At 41.6% G+C, this 20,925-nt stretch overlaps 1 protein-coding gene across 1 annotated transcript; it reads right to left on the bottom strand.

The window, feature by feature from the left end:
- Positions 1 to 3,137: 3,137 nt before the first annotated feature.
- On the bottom strand, positions 3,138 to 18,894 carry LOC121550668 (solute carrier family 2, facilitated glucose transporter member 8). Its single transcript, XM_041863014.2, has 10 exons — positions 18,515 to 18,894; positions 8,290 to 8,452; positions 7,881 to 8,087; positions 7,556 to 7,655; positions 5,685 to 5,896; positions 5,109 to 5,258; positions 4,780 to 4,888; positions 4,341 to 4,508; positions 3,943 to 4,088; positions 3,138 to 3,569 (listed from the first exon to the last, which is right to left on the bottom strand). The coding sequence occupies exons 1-10, from the start codon at positions 18,610 to 18,612 to the stop codon at positions 3,402 to 3,404; spliced, it is 1,521 nt and encodes a 506-aa protein (XP_041718948.2). The 5' UTR covers positions 18,613 to 18,894; the 3' UTR covers positions 3,138 to 3,401.
- Between the last annotated feature and the right edge of the window lie 2,031 nt (positions 18,895 to 20,925).

The following is a 20,925-nucleotide window of genomic DNA, read 5'->3' as shown; positions in this document are numbered from 1 at the left end:
CCCTAATCTATGGATTTCACGACTGGGAATACAACTATGCATCTGTTGGTCACAGATACCTTTTTAAAAAAGGCTGACATCTCCTTTGCATAGAGTTGATCAGGCTGTTGATTGTGGCCTGCGGAATGTTGTCCCACTCCTCTTCAATGGCTGTGCGAAGTTGCTGAATATTAACGGAACTGGAACACAATGTCGTGCACGTCGATCCAGAGCATCCCAAACATTCTCAATGGATGACATGTCTGGTGAGTATGCAGGCCATTGAAGAACTTGGACATTTTCAGCTTCCAGGAATTGTGTACAGATCCTTGCAACATTGGGCCGTGCATTATCATGCTGAAACATGAGGTGATGGCGACGGATGAATGGCACGACAATGGGCCTCAGGGTCTCGTCATGGTATCTCTTTACATTCAAATTGACATCGATAAAATGCAATTGTGTTCGTTGTCCATAGCTTATGCCTGCCCATACCATAACCCCATTGCCACCATGGGGCACTCTGTTCACAACATTGATATCAGCAAACCTCTCGTCCAGACGATGCCATCCATGTGGTCTGCGGTTGTGAGGCTGGTTGGACATACTGCAAAATTCTCTAAAACGACGTTGGAGGCGGCTTATGGTAGAGAAATTAAAATTCAATTATATGGCAAGAGCTCTGGTGGACATTCCTGCAGTCAGCATGCCAATTGCATGCTCCCTCAAAACTTGAGACATCTTTGGCATTGTGTTGTGACAAAACTGCACATTTTAGTGGCCTTTTTTTGTCCCCAGGACAAGGTGCACCTGTGTAATGTTCATGCTGTTTAATCAGCTTCTTGATATGCCACACCTGTCAGGTGGATGGATTATCTTGGCAAAAGGAGTAATGCTCATTAACAGGCATGCAAACAAATCTCTGCACAACATTTTAAAGTAATAAGCCTTTTGTGTGTATGGAACATTCCTGGGATCTTTTATTTCAGCTCATGACACATGGGACCAACAGTTTACATGTTGCGTTTATATTTTTGTCAAGTATATATTTATGTTGTATATACAGGGCACATTTGTAAAAGAGACCTAGGTCTTAATATGTCTTCCCTGTTAAAATAAAAGTTAAAATAAACAATTTTTTATTGACCGATTTACTCATATGAACTGTAACTCAGTAAAATCTTTGAAATTGATGCATGTTGCATTTGTATTTTGTTCAGTGTAGAGTGCGCACTGAACAGACACCAAAACCCCTATAACCATTCAGAATGAAAAACAAATAGAATATGTAAGGAAAAAATTAAGAGCTAATATGATATAGACAAGTCTCTTTTATTAACAGGATATTATGACCATTCACTACCGTAGCACTTTCAGTTTCAATGTTTTGGCACTGGCAATTATATTACAGCGTGCATTGATACTTTAAATTGTAATCACATAACCATTCTTAACAAAATTACATGAATTACATACGTTTTTTTAGAAAGGTGGAAAAAAGTGAGTATGAACATATTTAGTTATTTGAAAAGACATGAAAAATTATAATTCAAAGAGGACATTAGTGCACTTACAAATGTACAGCTTGAGTTATCAAAATGACATGCATTTAAAAACATGCCACACTTCTCGTTTCTCCTGATTCTTTATGTTTAAAAGGTTCACCTGTATAGAAAGTGTCAGTGTTGTGTACACTACTGGTCAAAAGTTTAGAACACCTACTCATTCAAGGGTTTTTCTTTATTTTGTAGAATAGTAGTGAAGACATCAAAACTATGAAATTACACATATAGAATCATGTAGTAACCAAAAAAGTGTTAAACAAATCAAAATATATTTTATATTTGAGATTCTTCAAATAGCCACCCTTTGCCTTAATGACAGCTTTGCACACTCTTCACATTCTCTCAACCAGCTTCATGAGGTAGTCACCTGGAATGCATTTCAATTAACAGGTGTGCCTTCTTAAAAGTTAATTTGTGGAATTTCTTTACTTCTCAATGTGGTTGAGCCAATCAGTTGTGTTGTGACAAGGTAGGGGGGGTATACAGAAGATTGCCCTATTTGGTAAAAGACCAAGTCCATATTATGGCAAGAACAGCTCAAATAAGCAAAGAGAAACGACAGTCCATTATACTTTAAGACATGAAGGTCAGTCAATACTTTCAAAGTTCAATACGGAGCATTTCAAGAACTTTGAAACTTCAAGTGCAGTCGCAAAAACCGCTATGATGAGGACTGCCACAGGAATGGAAGACCCAGAGTTTCCTCTGCTGCAAAGGATAAGTTCGACTGCACTTGAAGAAACTTTCAAAGTTCTTGAAATGTTCTCTATTGACTGACCTTCATGTCTTAAAGTATAATGGACTGTCGTTTCTCTTTGCTTATTTGAGCTGTTCTTGCCATAATATGGACTTGGTCTTTTACCAAATAGGGCTATCTTCTGTATACCCCCCCTACCTTGTCACAACACAACTGATTGGCTCAACCACATTGAGAAGTAAAGAAATTCCACAAATTAACTTTTAAGAAGGCACACCTGTTAATTGAAATGCATTCCAGGTGACTACCTCATGAAGCTGGTTGAGAGAATGTGAAGAGTGTGCAAAGCTGTCATTAAGGCAAAGGGTGGCTATTTGAAGAATCTCAAATATAAAATATATTTGGATTTGTTTCACACTTTTTTGATTACTACATGATTCCATATGTGTTATTTCATAGTTTTGATGTCTTCACTATTATTCTATAATGTAGAAAATAGTAAAAATTAAGAAAAACCCTTGAATGAGTAGGTGTTCTAAAACATTTGACCGGTAGTGTAGATGTGCTTAGTGCATTTGAAAGCTACCTGTATTACAAGTGCATCAATAACCCATAGTATAACCACATGGTATAAACCAAACATTAAATCAGCCAACAATAAATATATTCTTATTGAACTATTCAATTATCATTATGGGCCAAATTCTTACTTGAGATCTGTGCACGTAACCTTTGTGTTCTCACATTTGAATAATGTAAAAAACGTTTGTGCATTGTAAAAATTATAATATATATATTTTTTAAAGTGTGTTTCATTATGTTTGTGTAATCGTTTTTATTATTATTATCTATAAGTAAAATTGACAAATATCTTGGGTGCATAAATATTTTTTGAATCTGTGTGAATTTCATTACTCCAGTGATTTTTTGGGGTAAAAGTACCATTAAAGGGGGCTTAAGAGGTCCAGCATTCACTGCAGGACCCCCTACTAAGTCTGAGAGTAGAGCATAATAGTCAGCCACCACCATTATACTTTTTCAAGTAAGAGAACGCGATAGATTATCCCATCTTAAAGGACCATCCAGAGAACTATCGATCACAAAGTATCATGAGACCCTCCAAACTGTACTTCTGTCCTTGTTGATTTTTATAGTTGGCGTTAAGTTTGTCTACTGTAGCGTAATTGTTCTGGAGTCCCTTTGAAACGTGCCTGGATCTGCTCCAGAGTCTTGCCTTTGGTCTCTGGGACGAAGATGATGGTGAAGACTATGTTGAGCGCACAACACCCAGAGAACAGCCAGAAGGTTCCAGCACTGGTCAGGAGGTCCTGAGATACATTTTCATGGATCGTTATTACAATACCCAAATACATCCTTACAGTTACCAGTATTACCTTATAGACCTCTGAGCTGATCCTCTAAAATGTATTGACTGTGACACTACACATGAACTGCGGAGTAAATTCCTTTGTTAGGCGCGTTAAGTGTCTATCTGTATACATGGCAATACTTGTATATCTGTAATAAAACATTGTTAAAGTTCGCATAGACATTTGTGTCTCTGCTAGCCTAAGAAAATGCAAACCAGTAAAACCATAACTGCAAAATGGCTTCCTGCCAAGCACTCTTTATCTGCCCGCTCAACATCCCTTTATCCCCCACATCTGCCATACAGGATGTCCCAAATCAACACCAGCTCACCATCAGGTCCTGGAAGGTCTTGGTGATGATGAAGGCAGATCCCCAGTTGGTGAGGACACAAACAGAGCTGGCAAACCCCTTTACTCGCGTGGGAAAGATCTCTGACATCACCAGCCAGGGGATGGGACCCCAACCAAGAGAAAAACCTGAATTGCCCACAAGTTATGACGATGAGAAAACATCACACTAAGCAAAATGTCCGATCTGAACATAAAATATAAATGGTTATACGGTTAATAGTAAGTTCAAAACACATGGAAGAATTTATAGGTGACTAAACCAACTATACTCTAACAAAAACATTACTAGGCAATGCAGACAATTCACTTCAATTTGTTTTTATCTAGCCAGGATAGTTCGCTGGGCAACAATAGTCACAATCTAAGTGTGGAGTTCACCTGTAATGAAGAAGCCCATGCTGGCCAGTGCGAGCCATGACAGCTCAGACGCAGGGTTCTGGGCAAGGGGACTCTCTACAAGGCAGAGTTCTGAGGAGTTACCATGGGTTTCACTGGACATCTTGAAGTAGACACCAAAAGCAGCAGTGCTTAGACACATAGAAACTCCTTAATAGAGAAAGTGAGGAAGGAAGCGAGAGAGATAAATGGGCATTTCTTTTCACAATTGAACATGGATTTTCAGGTAGTTGAGGCCCAGTTTTGGTCATGGGTCTGGTCATTTGATGTCAAGCTTGACAGCGCCTTATTTCTGCCCAACAATTTTGGAGAGGGATTTCCACAAAGGACTATTGATGCATTATAAATCAGTGGAGGAAGAAAGATAAGTAACTGATAACATGCAGACAGAGACAGACACACGCTTGTGAGACATAAGCACCAGAGAGGATGAGGAGAAGCTTCCTTCCAACGCGGTCCATGACCAATGCTGCTACTGCAGTGAATACTACCTGGGTTGCTGCTACTACCACCGTAGCAACATCGCTGTTCTGAAAAGCAAATAATCACCTGTCATTTTAATACATATAACCCCACTGGTATGTCAATATTCATAGTCTCTATAGCACTTAGACATCATATTACAGCTTATGAAGAGTAATGATGAGATGAAAATACATCAAACCAATTAATCTATTAAAAATTACAATAAATAAAGCATTGCTCTTTCCAGCTGCCAAAATACAGAAAATAACACTGAACAATTCTTACCTTAAAATGGGCCTCCTCAAAGATAGTCTCAGCATAGAACATGATGGCGTTGATGCCGGTGAGCTGCTGGAAGAGCATCAACATGATGCCCACTCCAAGGGGCTTGTATACTCCAGGGTCCTTAAGATCAGCCATCCCCAACCTACCTCCCTGGTTTAACACAACACACACAGTCATCACATCCTCTTATGCCAATTAACATGGGTCAGATGTGTTAACATGCTTCTTTGTTCCAGATTCTCCTGAGACTAAATCCACAATGTGGAGGACAACCCTTTCTCAGCTCTGCCAAGTTTATCTCTGCTCTGGTTCCCTACAGTAGTGGGGCTGACCTGAATATATTCACTCAGATACATAACCGTGCAAGTAAAGAGTGGTCCCGCGATTAAAATTGTAGGATTGTCCCTCATGTTCCTACTGATTTGGTTAAGTGCAACACAGAGGTGTTACTCTCTCTCCCTACCTGAGTATTATTCTACAATCAATACCTTTGTCTCATACATTGTGAAATGGCATAATGCCTTTCTTAAAGCAAGTCTTATACCGCATGATTACAAGGGAATACACAAAACTCACCTGGTCGTCAGAAGCATCCTCGATGCGGGCACACTCCCACTCTGCAGGGGCGTCTGGCCCCCTCAGAAAGCGCAGTGCCTCCTCGGCTTCCCTCCGTTTACCCTGAGACAGCAGGAACCTGGGTGTCTCAGGCATGAAACACATGAACACCATCATCAGGGTGGGGGGGATGGAGCAGCAGATCGCCAGCCAGCGCCAGTCCAGAAACAGCCCTGGGAAGCGTTTACATTTAAGTCATTTAGCAGACGCCCTTATCCAGAGCGACTTACAGTTAGTGCAATCATCTTAAGATAGCTAAATGTAGGTGGGACAACCACATATCTCAGTCATAGTAAGTACATTTTCCTCAATAAAGTAGCCATCAGCAAAGTCAGAGCTAGTAAGGGGGAAAAGAGTAAAGTGCGAGTGTTAGTTCACAAAAGGTGGGGTGAGGAGGGGGTGCGAGGAGGGAGGGTGATGCAGGGATTATTTAAGATTCTCTTTGAAGAGGTAGGGTTTCAGATGTTTTTGGAAGATGGGCAGGGACTCTGCTGTCCTAGCTTCAGGGGGAAGCTGGTTCCACCATTGGGGTACCAGGACAGAGAAGAGCTTGGATTGGGCTGAGTGGGAGCTGCCCTCCCGTAGGGATGAGAGGGCCAAGAGACCAGAGGTGGCAGAACGGAGTTTGAGCATAGCTTGAAGGTAGGGAGGGGCAGTTCCTCTTGCTGCGCCGTAGTCAAGTTCCATGGTCTTGTAGTGGATGCGAGCTTCGACTGGAAGCCAGTGGAGTGTGCGGAGGAGTGGGGTGACATGAACATGGGAAGGTTGAACACCAGGCGGGCTGCAGCGTTCTGGATAAGTTGCAGGGGTTTGATGGCACAAGAGAGGAGCCCGGCCAACAGAGAGTTGCAGTAGTCCAGACGTGAGATGACAAGTGCCTGGATTAGGACCTGCGCTGCTTCCTGTGTGAGGTAGTGTCGTACCCTACGGATGTTGTAGAGCATGAACCTGCAGGAGCGAGTCACTGGAAGCAGAGAGAGACAGTAGAGTAGGGAATGTGAGACAGCAGTAGTGTGATGACCCTAGTAGAGTCATTCCGTGTGAAAATAAACCAACAATTAAGTTCTAGATTCCACAGCTGTGTTGTTGATATTATGTAATTTTATGTATAAAAAATATATTAAAAAATGAGGTAACTTCAGAACATGAACAATGAAAATGTAGAATGTTGATTATTAGTATCCATCACTAGCCTAAAACGAACGAGATCAGGATGGTTCGTACGAGGCAAATCCATCACCCCGGTTCATTAAATTAAAATGCATATTTAGAAGAGCATATACAGGCAATGGGATAATGAAAAGTTTCTTCCTTACAACATTCCTCAGCCAGAGACCATTGCCTCTAAATATTAGAGACAAAACAGCCAACCTCTCTTGCAATGGTACTGTCTATTGAGGAAAGAAGTAAATGGAGAAACACGCATGGTATGTTGGTAACTAGATTAGAAATAGCGGTGGCTTGTGAGGCCGGAAAAAATCTGAGAAAGCTCTCAGTTAGTAGGGTGTAATGATTATCATGGTTTGGTTGCCAATACCGATTGGGATTGGAAAAACTCTGCAGCTGAATAGCCTTTGATGGTGGTTTGTACCTTGAACAAAACACCACATCATTAAAACATTGACCTCTACCCGTATGACTACTGTTGTAACCTCTGCCATAAAGTTGTACAACACTGAGAAACCCTTAGTGACATGGTCAGGAGCTTGTAAAATCCTGTCTGCTGACCAGATACAGTATACAAATGTCCTAAAGTATTTCTCATATGATTTTACCGGTTTGAATCTCAAAATCCAAATGCTGCTAACAAACGGAAAAATACTGTGGCGTACCTGCTATATATGCTCCCATGATTCCCGTGACCACCATGAGCTGAACACAGGAGCCCAGTGTCCCACGGACACGCTCATGGGCCATCTCTGAGATGTACAGCTAGAGCACAGAGGAAGAGAAAAGTGAAAAACGATTCACACAGGAAGAGTATGCAGCATGACATATTGCTAGAAGCGATAAAACAGAGGTACAATATAAAATAGCAATATATGAGGAAATAAACTAATTAGAATGCATTCATTCATACAAGCAGGCATTCATACAGTCATGCATCTTGGTCAATTTAAGCAGATAGCATCAGAGTAGACATTCCATACTACTTACTGGGACCACTAGCGACGTAACCCCACTTGCCAGTCCTGTGAGTACCCTTCCAAGATACAGCATCCAGACATGCTGAGCAGCAATGATGATGACAAAACCAAAGATATAAGGTATGGAGCAGAACATAAGACTCAGCTTCCTCCCGATCTTGTCCACCATCCAACCGCCGAGTAGACCCCCTATAGCAGCTCCTATCGTCACGATAGACTGCAAAGCAGAAAACAAAACAGAGTCAATTAAATGGCTAATGTCCACTAATCCACTCAGGAATGATTAGGGCCCTGACCTGACCACGAAAAACTCTGGGTCCTTGTTATAGCATGACAATTATCCAAAGCTCATCCTGGTGGGGTAATGAGGGGTGGGGGGGGGGGGGAATCAGGGCCCCATGACAAGAATGTTATCTTACCCCAAACCAGGAAGCCTGTCCTTCGTCTAGTTGTAATCTTGGGTCAGGGATTGTGCTTAGTTCAGGAATGGCAGGGGAGCTGTACCCTAACACAAACCCAAAACTCAGGGGACCAAGGACTGCTGCAAAAGAGGCGAGGTACAGCTTTGCATTCTTCACCTTGCTGTTGAAATATAGAACAGGTGGGCTTACACAATCTGCTTTTATTGTAATAATAACACTATTTACATGCAAGACTTCACCAACCCAACAAAACTAGACCATGTTTTTAGTAAAGAACTACAATATGTTACTGCGGTCAAGTGAGCAGACACTCGCAAAATGCAGTCAAGCCATCCTCACTTTAGTCTCCTCCTGAATTTGGGTGCTTGAATACACAAGACTTTACCGGTATCGTGTGTTTTCTGGTAGGGAAACTGAGTCGGATGCATCTCATGCACATCGGGAGACGATAGCTACAAATCATTCCAAGCAAACAGTTTGAAGCACACTTATTCAATCTTCCTTTCATTTTCACACCTTATCAAAAATGACTATCATGGGTAGAGTGAGGCTGCAGTAGCCTACAGTGCGTGCTGATTAGCAAATATTAAATTGTGAAAGCAAGATGTGTTTACAGTCATGATATACAAACAGACACAGCTTCACAGCAAGATGTAAGTGAGCTTGATGGGTTTTTCATTAAAAGAGAGATTATAAATTTTTTAAGTGTTAAATAACTACATTTTACTTGGTCTATCCCCACATTCTTTATCTTTAGCATAATATTCTATTAAAGTGTACTTTGATGACTCCTATGTCAAAGAAATTCACAGTGAAAATGTGTGCTAGACTTTTTTATTTATTTATGCGTGACACTGGTAGATAATTAATCCAGTATGATGACCATTGCATACCATAAAATGCCCATATTATGCCATCTTAAAAGGAGCTGACACACACACACCAATTGTCTGTAGCCTCTTGAATGGTGTTCGTTTCAATTCTTGCCCCTTGGATCTGTCTCTCTCTCCCTTACAGGGTTCCCAGGGGAACTATGAGGAGCGGACACAGGAGAGAGGGATGAGGAAGATGACAGGAGAAAAGCGAGGGAGGGGATGTAGAGGAGGGCAAACAGAGAAGAGGTGTTGCCCAGGGGAGGGAGGTGGGGGGAGACACACGCACGAACCAGCCCCCACTCCTGATCTAAGCACACACACATTTGAGCCAGCTATACCCTTCCCGTGACATTATATGCTTGCATTCTATCTAAATACAGAATCATGTAAGAAAGAAGATATATACTGTGCTTGAATATGATAATATATTTATATGACTGACTTAATTACAATCTTTTTAAAGAATGTTAATTAATTTCAGGTAATTTCATATGTTATAGCTTGAAAAACATGAAACACTGTGGTGCTGTAGAGTAGGAATGGTGGAGGTGAAAACTAAATGTCTTGTTTTTCCACCAGAAATTGGTATAGGGGATTTCAAAGGGCTTCTGATGTTCTTATGCTTATATCAAATCAAATGTATTGGTCACATACACATGGTTAGCAGATTATGCAAGTTTAGCGAAATGCTTGAGCTTCTACTTCCGACAGTACAGTAATATCTAGCAAGTAATATCTAACTGTTCCACAACCAATATCTAAAACACACAAATCTAAGTAAAGGAATGGATTAAGAATATATAAATATATGGATGAGCAATGTCATTGTCAGAGCGGCATAGGCTAAGACGCAATAGATAGCATAGAATACAGTATATACATATGAGATGGGTAATGCAAGATATGTAAACATTATTACGATAGTATAGAGTTATTTGTGTAACTGTGTATTATTGTACAAAAAATATTTTAACTAAGTAGAAGTTAGAGCAGGGAGGGAGGGGTGGGTGGGATATGTGCTTATAACCATGACTATTGCTCGATTCCAAATGGACACCTAAGCCCAAGGCACTTAAAGTAGTTATTTAATCCACTCATATAGTCACCTCTGGAATTATTGGCACCCTTCATAAAGCAATGGTTAATTGAACACAAAGATCAACATTTTGCAATTGCCATCTCAGACTCAGTTCGAATCCTTTATCTCGTGACACATTCACAAAAATAGTAATGGCCTCTAAACCTTCCAGCTGTCTACTGGATCCTATTCCAACTAAACTACTGAGAGCTACTTCCTGTTTTTGGCCTCCTTTGTTGAACATAATATAAACAGCTCCCTATCCTCCGGATGTGTACAAAACTCAATAAAAGTGGCAGTAATATAGCCTCTCCTGAATAAGCCAAACCTTTAACCCCCCAAAATAAAATAATAATAAATAAATAAATAGCCTATATCGAATCTCCCATTCCTCTCAATTTTTTTGAAAAAGTTATTGCTCAGCAACTCACTGCCTCCCTGAAGACAAATCATGTATACAAAACGCTCCAGTCTGGTTTTAGACCTAATCATAGTACTGAGACCGCATTTGTGAAGGTGGTAAATGAGCTTTAAATGGCATGAGACCAACGCTCTGCTTCTGTCCTCGTGCTCCTAGACCTAAGTGCCGCTTTCAACACCATCGATCACCAAATTATTTTGGAGAGATTGGAAACCTTAATTGGTCTACACTGAAAAGTTATTGCCTGGTTTAGATCTTATCTGTCGGAAAGACATTGGTTAGTCTCTGTGGATGGTTTGTCATCTGACAAATCAAAGGTAAGTTTCGGTGTTCCTCAAAGTTCCGTTCTAGGACCACTATAGTTTTCACTTATATATATATATATATACAGTGGGGAAAAAAAGTATTTAGTCAGCCACCAATTGTGCAATTTCTCCCACTTAAAAAGACGAGAGAGGCCTGTAATTTTCATCATAGGTACACGTCAACTATGACAGACAAATTGAGAAAAAAAAATCCTGAAAATCACATTGTAGGATTTTTTATGAATTTATTTGCAAATTATGGTGGAAAATAAGTATTTGGTCACCTACAAACAAGCAAGATTTCTGGCTCTCACAGACCTGTAACTTCTTCTTTAAGAGGCTCCTCTGTCCTCCACTAGTTACCTGTATTAATGGCACCTGTTTGAACTTGTTATCAGTATAAAAGACTCCTGTCCACAACCTCAAACAGTCACACTCCAAACTCCACTATGGCCAAGACCAAAGAGCTGTCAAAGGACACCAGAAACAAAATTGTAGACCTGCACCAGGCTGGGAAGACTGAATCTGCAATAGGTAAGCAGCTTGGTTTGAAGAAATCAACTGTGGGAGCAATTATTAGGAAATGGAAGACATACAAGACCACTGATAATCTCCCTCGATCTGGGGCTCCACGCAAGATCTCACCCCGTGGGGTCAAAATGATCACAAGAACGGTGAGCAAATATCCCAGAACCACACGGGGGACCTAGTGAATGACCTGCAGAGAGCTGGGACCAAAGTAACAAAGCCTACCATCAGTAACACACTACGCCGCCAGGGACTCAAATCCTGCAGTGTCAGACGTGTCCCCCTGCTTAAGCCAGTACATGTCCAGGCCCGTCTGAAGTTTGCTAGAGTGCATTTGGATGATCCAGAAGAGGATTGGGAGAATGTCATATGGTCAGATGAAACCAAAATAGAACTTTTTGGTAAAAACTCAACTCAGTCGTGTTTGGAGGACAAAGAATGCTGAGTTGCATCCAAAGAACACCGTACCTACTGTGAAGCATGGGGGGTGGAAACATCATGCTTTGGGGCTGTTTTTCTGCAAAGGGACCAGGACGACTGATCCGTGTAAAGGAAAGAATGAATGGGGCCATGTATCGTGAGATTTTGAGTGAAAACCTCCTTCCATCAGCAAGGGCATTGAAGATGAAACGTGGCTGGGTCTTTCAGCATGACAATGATCCCAAACACACCGCCCGGGCAACAAAGGAGTGGCTTCGTAAGGAGCATTTCAAGGTCCTGGAGTGCCCTAGCCAGTCTCCAGATCTCAACCCCATAGAAAATATTTGGAGGGAGTTGAAAGTCTGTGTTGTCCAGCGACAGCACCAAAACATCACTGCTCTAGAGGAGATCTGCATGGAGGAATGGGCCAAAAAACCAGCAACAGTGTGTGAAAACCTTGTGAAGACTTACAGAAAACGTTTGACCTGTGTCATTGCCAACAAAGGGTATATAACAAAGTATTGAGAAACGTTTGTTATTGACCAAATACTTATTTTCCACCATAATTTGCAAATAAATTCATAAAAAATCCTACAATGTGATTTTCTGGAATTTTTTTCCTCATTTTGTCTGTCATAGTTGACGTGTACCTATGATGAAAATTACAGGCCTCTCTCATCTTTTTAAGTGGGAGAACTTGCACAATTGGTGGCTGACTAAATACTTTTTTTCCCCACTGTATATATATATACATACACACACACACACACACACACACACACACACACACACACACACACACACACACATACACACACACACACACACACACTACCTCTTGGTGATGTCATTCGGATCAACTTTCACTGTTATGCAGATGACACAGCTGTCCATTGAGGAAACATGGTGAAGCCCCCAAATTGCCTACTCTGCAAGCCTGTGTTTCAGACATAAGGAAATGGATGGTGGCAAATGTTTTACTTTTACATTTACATTTACATTTTATTCATTTAGCAGACGCTCTTATCCAGAGCGACTTACAGTTAGTGATTACATATTTTTTTTATACTGGCCCCCTGTCGGAATCGAACCCACAACCCTGGCGTTACAAACGCCATGCTCTATCAACTGAGCTACATCCCTGCCGGCCATTCCCTCCCCTACCCTAGACGACGCTGGGCCAATTGTGCGCCGCCCATTAGTCTCCCGGTCGCGGCCGGCTGCGACAGAGCCTGGATTCGAACCAGGATCTCTAGTGGCACAGTTAGCACTGCGATGCAGTGCCTTAGACCACTGCGCCACTCAGGAGTGAAAACCTCCTTCCATCAGCAAGGGCATTGAAGATGAAACGTGGCTGGGTCTTTCAGCATGACAATGATCCCAAACACACCGCCCGGGCAACAAAGGAGTGGCTTCGTAAGGAGCATTTCAAGGTCCTCGGACAAAACAGAGATGCTAGTTCTAGGTCCCTAGAAACAGAGAGATCTGCTGATCTGACAATAAATTGCGATGGTTGTACAGTCGTCTCAAATAAAATAGTGAAGGACCTCGCCGTTACTCTGGACCCTGATCTCCCTTTTGACGAACATATCAGCATTTTTCCACCTTCATAACATTGCAAAAAATCTGAAACTTTTTGTCCAAAAATTATGCAGAAAAGCTAATCCATGATTTTACACTTCAAGATTAGACTACTGCGATGCTTTCCTCTCCGGTTACCCGGATAAGACACTAAATAAACTTAAGCTAGTGCTAAATACGGCTGATAACATTTTACTTGAACCCCAAAATTCATATTACTCCAGTGCTAGCCTATCTACACTAGCTCCCTTTTAAGGCTAGGGCTGATTTCAAGCTTTTACTGCTAACCTACAAAGCATTAAATGGATTTGTTTCTACCCATCTCTCCGATTTGGATCTGCCCTACATACCTACATGTACACTATGGTCACAAGATGCAGGCCTCCTTATTGTTCCTAGAATTTCTAAGAAAACAGCTCCTATAGAGCTACATTTTCATGGAATGGTCTGCCGATCCATGTGAGAGACGCAGACTTGGTCTCAACCTTTAAGTCTTTAATGAAGACTCATCTCTTCAGTAGGTCCTATGATTGAGTGTCCCTAGGAGGGGTGCAACACTTAGTGGCAGACTTTTTTTTTATAGCTATACTCGACTTGAGTGTGTTGAGTCACTGTCGTCATCTTCCTGTCCGGTTTTGCAGTTCCTCGGGTTCATGCGGTGGGGGAGATCTTTGTGAGATATACTCGGCCTTGTGTCAGGGTAGTAAGGTAGTGCTGTTGATATCCCTTTGGTGGTGTGGGGGCTGTGCTTTGGCTAAATGGGTGGGGTTATATATCCTGCCTGGTTGGCCCTGTCCTGGGGTAACGTTGGATTGGGCCAGTGTCCCCCGATCACCCCATCTCAGTCTCCAGTATCTATGCTGCAATAGTTTATGTGCCAGGGGGCTATGGCCAGTCTGTCCCATCTGGTGTAATTCTCCTGTCTTATCTGGTGTCATCTTAGGTATGCTCTCTCTAATTCTCCCATCTCTCTCTCCCTCCTGGAAGACCTGAGCCCTAGGACTATGCCTCAGGACTACCTGGCCGTCCCCTTCCCAAGTCCACCTGGTCGTGCTGCTGATCCAGTTTCTGCTGTTCTGCCTGCGGCAATGGAACCCTAACCTGTTCACTGGACGTGCTACCTTGTCCCGGACCCACTGTTTCGACTGACACTCTCCCTACCCCCTCTCTCTAAATCTGAATGCTTGGCTATGAAAAGCCAACTGACATTTACTCCTGAGGTGCTGACCTGTTGCACCTTCTATAACCACCGTGATTATTATTTGACCCTGCTGGTCATCTATGAACATCTTGAAGAACGATCTGGCCATGTACTCTTATAATCTCCACCGGCACAGCCAGAAGAGGACTGGCCACCCTTCAGAGCCTGGTTCCTATAGGCTTCTTCCTAGGTTCCTGCCTTTCTAGGGAATTTTTCCCCTAAACACTGTCCTTCTACATCTGCATTGCTTGTTCTTTGGGTTTTTTAGGATGGGTTTCTGTAGAAGCACTTTGTGACAACTGCTGATGTAAAAATGGCTTTATAAATACATTTGATTGATTGAGTCTCCAGACTGTATCTCCATTTAAAACCTGTAGTTTGAATTGAAGAGAGGAGTCCATAAGTGCAGATGAAGGATATCAAGGATCTGGAAAGATCCTGTTAGGAGGAATAGTTTAAAAGGTCCCAAAAAAATTTATATTTGTATTATTTTTCATTTTTTCGTTTTGGATAGAAATGCTTAAAATTTGACAAAGTACTTACTCTCTCATGGCTAACTACCAGGAAGTTTGAAAAGACATGCTGAGTAGGCGGGGAGCTTATATTCATGAGCTCACCTTGACTGACAGCTCTTTGAAACGCTTACATTAAGCAACTTGGATTCAGTGAGCAGTAAAATAATCACACAAAGCAACTCAAACAACATTGAAATTGCATCAATGATGTCAAAAATGTTTTCTACATTTCCCGTTTGGCATGTCTCTTGTGATGTGGTTCACAGCATCACTGAAGGATGTGTTGACTTGACAACTGCATCGGAGTTTGAACGACCCTTCCCCCTTTTGCTCCATGCTGGCTGAAGCCCTAGCTAGCCAGTAACTAGCTAACACCAGACACAGATGAAAGGGGAAACATAAGTATCTTTGCCATAGATGAAGTGTAAACTTTTAATTATATTTGCTGACACACTAGTCAAATTTTGGCACCAGTAGAACAGCTATCTAGCTAGGCTATACAAAAACGCCTTCATTACAAGGCGGTACTTATTTAAATTAGGTAAGAAAATATAATGTTACCATTGGTGTATTAAAATTAGTGTTAGGGTGATGTCACCCTATCCCCTTAATAATCCTGTCTCCTGAATCCAAGTATTTGACACGGGAAAGGGGGCCAGTAACTTTATGATCAAACTTTATCAGTGTAGAAGCAACAGTCATTTTTCATACTTTGGTCATCATTCTCTGATCTGGTTTCATCCAAATACTGTATCATCCAATTCCATGAAAAACATGATTTTGACTATTTATGAACATTAAGATTGCTCCCAACCTCAAAACACTTTAGAAAAAGGCTATGCTGTTATCATCGCAAGGGGAGGGTGCCGGAGTATTGAAAACAGGTGCCAATAATTTGGACCCCTATCTTTTTGATAGAGAAAATAATTACTTTTTAAACAAAATTTCTTTCTGAGAAAATTGTATTAGTAGAAAGTAATATAATTTCCCAATTTTTTTCCAGCATAAAATATTTCTTTTATTTATTTGATTGTCTTTTTTGCTCATCTTTATCAAGGGTGCCAATCACTTCTGAGGTGACTATCTACACTAGGGTTTGGTTTGGAACTGGACATATCTTATATTACCCAAGTCAAGTGCACTGGGTGTGACAAAGTGATAGGCCATATAATAATGATGTGTTATATTATAATTATTTTAACATACTTTTGTGACAGGCACGCATACTCTCACTGCCCTTTGGGGATATGTGTTATGCAGTATATACACAATTTATACTGAACAAAAATGTTAAACAACATGCAACAATGTCTAAGATTTTACTGAGTTACAGTTCATATGATAAAATCAGTCAACTGAAATAAATTCAATAGGCCCTAATCAATGGATTTCACAGATATGTATCTGTTGGTCACAGATACTTTAAAAACAATGGGCCTCAGGATCTCGTCACTGTATTTCTGTGCATACAAATTGCCATCGATAAAATGCAATTGTGTTCGTTGTCCTTAGCTTACGCCTGCCTATACCATAACCCCACCATGGGGCACTCTGTTCACAACGTTGACATCAGCAAAGCGCTAGCCCAGACGATGCCATACACTTGGTCTGCGGTTGTGAGGCCGGTTGGACACACTGACAAATTCTCTAAAAACGACGTTGGCCTCCAAGCCGCCTCGGCTTAATGTAGAGAAATTAACATTAAATTGTCTGGCAACAGCTCTGGTGGACATTCCTGCAGTCAGCTTGCCAATTGCACGCGCTCTCAAAACTTCAGACATCAGTGTAATGATCATGCTGTTTAATCAGCTTCTTGATATGTCACAACTGTCAGGTGGATGGATTATCTTGGCAAAGGGGAAATGCTCAATAACAGGGATGTAAACAAATTTGTGCACAAAATTTGAGATGAATACGCTTTTTGTGCGTATGGAAATGGTCGGGGGTCTTTTATTTCAGCTCATGAAACATGGGACCAACACCTTACATGCCGCGTTTATATTTTTGTCCAGTGTAGTTGTATGACTGATACAGTGCATTCGGAATGTATTCAGACCCCTTGACTTATTCCACAATTTGTTACGTTACAGCCTTATTCTAAAATGGATGAAATAAATAAAACATCCTCAATCTACACACAACACCCCATAATGACAAAGCGAAAACAGAAAAACCTTATTTATATAAAGTATGAAGACCCTTTGCTATTAGACTCGAAATTGAGCTCAGGTGCATCCTGTTTCCATTGATCATCCTTGAGATGTTTCTACAACTTGATTGGAGTCCACCGGTGGTAAATTCAATTGATTGGACATGATTTGGAAAGGCACACACCTGTCTATATAAGGTCCCACAGTTGACAGTGCTTGTCAGTGCAAAAACCAAGCCATGAGGTCGAAGGAATTGTCCGAAGAGCTCCGAGACAGGATTGTGTCGAGGCACAGATATGGGGAAGGGTACCCCAAAAGATTCTGCAGCATTGAAGGTCCCCAAGAACACAGTAGCCTTCATCATTCTTAAATGGAAAAGGTTTGGAACCACCAAGACTATCAGGGGAGAAGGGCCTTGGTCAGGTAGGTGACCAAGAACCCGATGGTCACTCTGACAGAGCTCCAGAGTTCCTCTGTGGAGATGAGAGAACCTTCCAGAAGGACAATCATCTCTGCAGCACTCCACTAATCAGGCCTTTATGGTAGAGTGGCCAGACGGAAGCCACTCAGTAAAAGCCACATGACAGCCCGCTTGGAGTTTGCCAAAAGGCACCTAAAGGACTCTCAGACAATGAGAAAGAAGATTCTCTGGTTCACCTTCCAACAGGACAACGACCCTAAGCACACAGCCAAGACAACGCAGGAGTGGCTTTGGGACAAGTATCTGAATGTCCTTGAGTGGCCCAGCCAGACCCTGGACTTGAACCCGATCGAACATCTCTGGAGAGACCTGAAAATAGCTGTGTAGCGACGCTCCCCATCCAACTTGACAGAGCTTGAGAGGATATGCAGAGAAGAACGGGATAAACTCCCCAAATACAGGTGTGCCAAGCTTGTAGTGTCATACCCAAGAAGACTTGAGTCTGTAATTGCTGCCAAAGGTGCTTCAACAAAGTACTGAGTAAAGGGTCTGAATACTTATGTAAATGTGATTTCAGTTTATTAGTAATCCATTTGATAAATTTCTAAAAACCTGTTTTTGCTTTGTCATTATGGGGTATTGTGTGTAGATTGAGGGGAAAAACTATTTAATCCCTTTTAGAATATGGCTGTAAAGTAACAATGTGCCATAATCATAACAAACTTACTCAAGATATGCGTCCTGCTCCGACCTCACTCCTGTCGCTTCTTCTCCATATTCTGGATCAAGCAATCGTCTCGACTCATGATTTTGGTTTTCCATCATGTTTTGTCCTGTTGTTCGCGGTCACTTGACAACAAAGGCCATGAATGCTGGACATGCAGAGCCAGCAAAAGCCTTTGCAAAAAATATTCGCGAAGGGAAAACCACAGCACGCGAGACAACAAACTCTCAATTCAAAAAGAAAATGATAAGGAAAGCACGAAAATCATAATTATATTAATATTTTTGCACGCAAAACATATCAGTTTCAATGTTGTCAACTGACCGACCGAACGATGATTGTCAAATTTGGTCGTATGCTTTCATAGAATCAACTGAATCGCATTCTAGCAATAAATTGATATTTCCGGTTTCGTTTTTCAAAATAAAAGTTATCTGGGAACGGCTGTTCCTTAGAAAGATTATGTCATAAATGTTAAAACAAAGAGTAAGAAGGTGGTGAATCTTATTCGCTCGGTCTCTGGTTATGAATGGGGTGCTGACAATCGTTGATGGATATTTATAGAGCTCTGATCAGGACGACAATTGATTACGGGTGTATAGTTTATGGAACAGCACCGAAGACTTGGCTTCAGAGGCTGGACAGAATCCAGTATATACAGTGCATTCGGAAAGTATTCAGACCCTTAACTTTTTCACATTTGCTACTTTACAGACGTGTTCTAAAATTGATTAAATCGTTTTTCCCCCTCAATCTACACACAATACCCCATAATGACAAAGCAAAAACAGGTTTTTAGAAATGTATCAAATGTATTACAAATAAAAAATGGAAATATCACCTTTACATAAGTACTCAGACCCTTTACTCAGTACTTTGTTGAAGCACCTTTGGCAGTGATTACAGCCTCGAGTCTTAGGTATGACGCTACAAGCTTGGCACACCTGTATTTGGGGCGTTTCTCCCATTCTTCTTTGCAGATCCTCTCAAGCTCTGTCAGGTTGGATGGGGGGCGTCGCTGCGCAGCTATTTTCAGATCTCTCCAGAGATGTTCGATCAGGTTCAAGTCCGGGGACTGGCTGGGCCACTCAAGGACATTCAGAGACTTGTCCCGAAGCCACTCCTGCATTGTCTTGGCTGTGTGCTTAGGGTCGTTGTCCTGTTGGAAGGTAAACCTTGCCCCAGTCTGAGGTCTTGGATCTGAGGTCAAGGATCTCTCTGTACTTTGCTCCATTCATCTTTCCCTCGATCCTGACTAGTCTCCCAGTCTCTGCCGCTGAAAAACATCCTCACATCATGATACTGCCACCACCATGCTTCACCGTAGAGATGGAGCCAGGTTTCCTCCAGACGTGGCGCTTGGCATTCAGGCCAAAGAGTTCAATCTTGTTTCTCATGGTCTGAGTCCTTTAGTTGCCTTTTGGCAAACTCCAAACGGGCTGTCGTGTACCTTTTACTGAGGAGTGGCTTCCGTCTGGCCACTCTACCATAAAGGCCTGATTGGTGGAGTGCTGCAGAGATGTTTGTCATTCTGGAAGGTTCTCCCATCCCCACAGTAGAATTCTGGAGCTCTGTAAGAGTGGCTATCGGGTTCTTGGTCACCTCCCAGACCAAGGATTGCTCAGTTTGGCCAGGTGGCCAGCTCTAGGAAGAGTCTTGGTCATTTCAAACTTCTTCCATTTGAGAATGATGGAGGCTACTGCTGCAGAAATGTTTTGGTACCCTTCCCCAGATCTGTGCTTCGACACAATCCTGTCTCTGAGCTCTATGGACTCATGGCTTGGTCTTTGCTCTGACATGCACTGTCAACTGTGGGACCTTATATAGACAGCTGTGTGCCTTTCCAAATCATGTCCAATCAATTGAATTTACCACAGGTGGACTCCAATCAAGTTGTAGCAACATCTCAAGGATGATCAATGGAAACAGGATGCACCTGAGCTCAATTTCGAGTGTCATAGCAAAGGGTCTGAACCCTTATGTAAATAAGGTATTTCTGTTTTTTTTTTTATTATTAATTTCTAAAGATTTCTAAAAACCTGTTTTCACTTTGTCATTATGGGGTATTGTGTGAAGATTGATGAAGAACATGTTTTATTTAATATATTTTAGAATAAGGCTGTAACGTAACAAAATGTGGAAAAAGTCAAGGGGTCTGAATACTTTCCGAATGTACTGTAGCTTTAAGGATATGTATTGGTGCATTTAAATCAACATCTGTATGTGCCTTACTAGTTGAGGCAGGTGAGATGCGTTTGGATATACGGTGTAAAAAAAATAATTAGCTTATTGGGTTAGGTTGAAAGGCTGTGAGGTTGAGCATCCCACTGCTACTGTTCTAGATGACTGTTAGGAATATACTAATAGACAAGGCAGTGGTTTTGGTTGGACAGTTGGAAAGCTTGCTGATGAGA

This window comes from Coregonus clupeaformis, chromosome 18, assembly GCF_020615455.1.
Source record: "Coregonus clupeaformis isolate EN_2021a chromosome 18, ASM2061545v1, whole genome shotgun sequence".
NCBI classification, from domain to species: Eukaryota; Metazoa; Chordata; class Actinopteri; order Salmoniformes; family Salmonidae; genus Coregonus; species Coregonus clupeaformis.
The sequence above is the reverse complement of the archived record's forward strand: the minus strand, read 5'-3'. Positions and strand labels throughout refer to the sequence as shown.

What these genes read in the sequence shown, in the direction of transcription:
- LOC121550668 (XM_041863014.2), bottom strand. Translation starts at nt 18,612, where the DNA reads ATGATGGAAAACCAAAATCATGAGTCGAGACGATTGCTTGATCCAGAA. An exon ending in TTACGTCGCTAGTGGTCCCA is followed by an intron (nt 7,656 to 7,880) that starts GTAAGTAGTATG and finishes TCTGTGCTCTAG; the next exon opens with CTGTACATCTCAGAGATGGC. An exon ending in CATGGGCTTCTTCATTACAG is followed by an intron (nt 4,089 to 4,340) that starts GTGAACTCCACA and finishes TGGGCAATTCAG; the next exon opens with GTTTTTCTCTTGGTTGGGGT.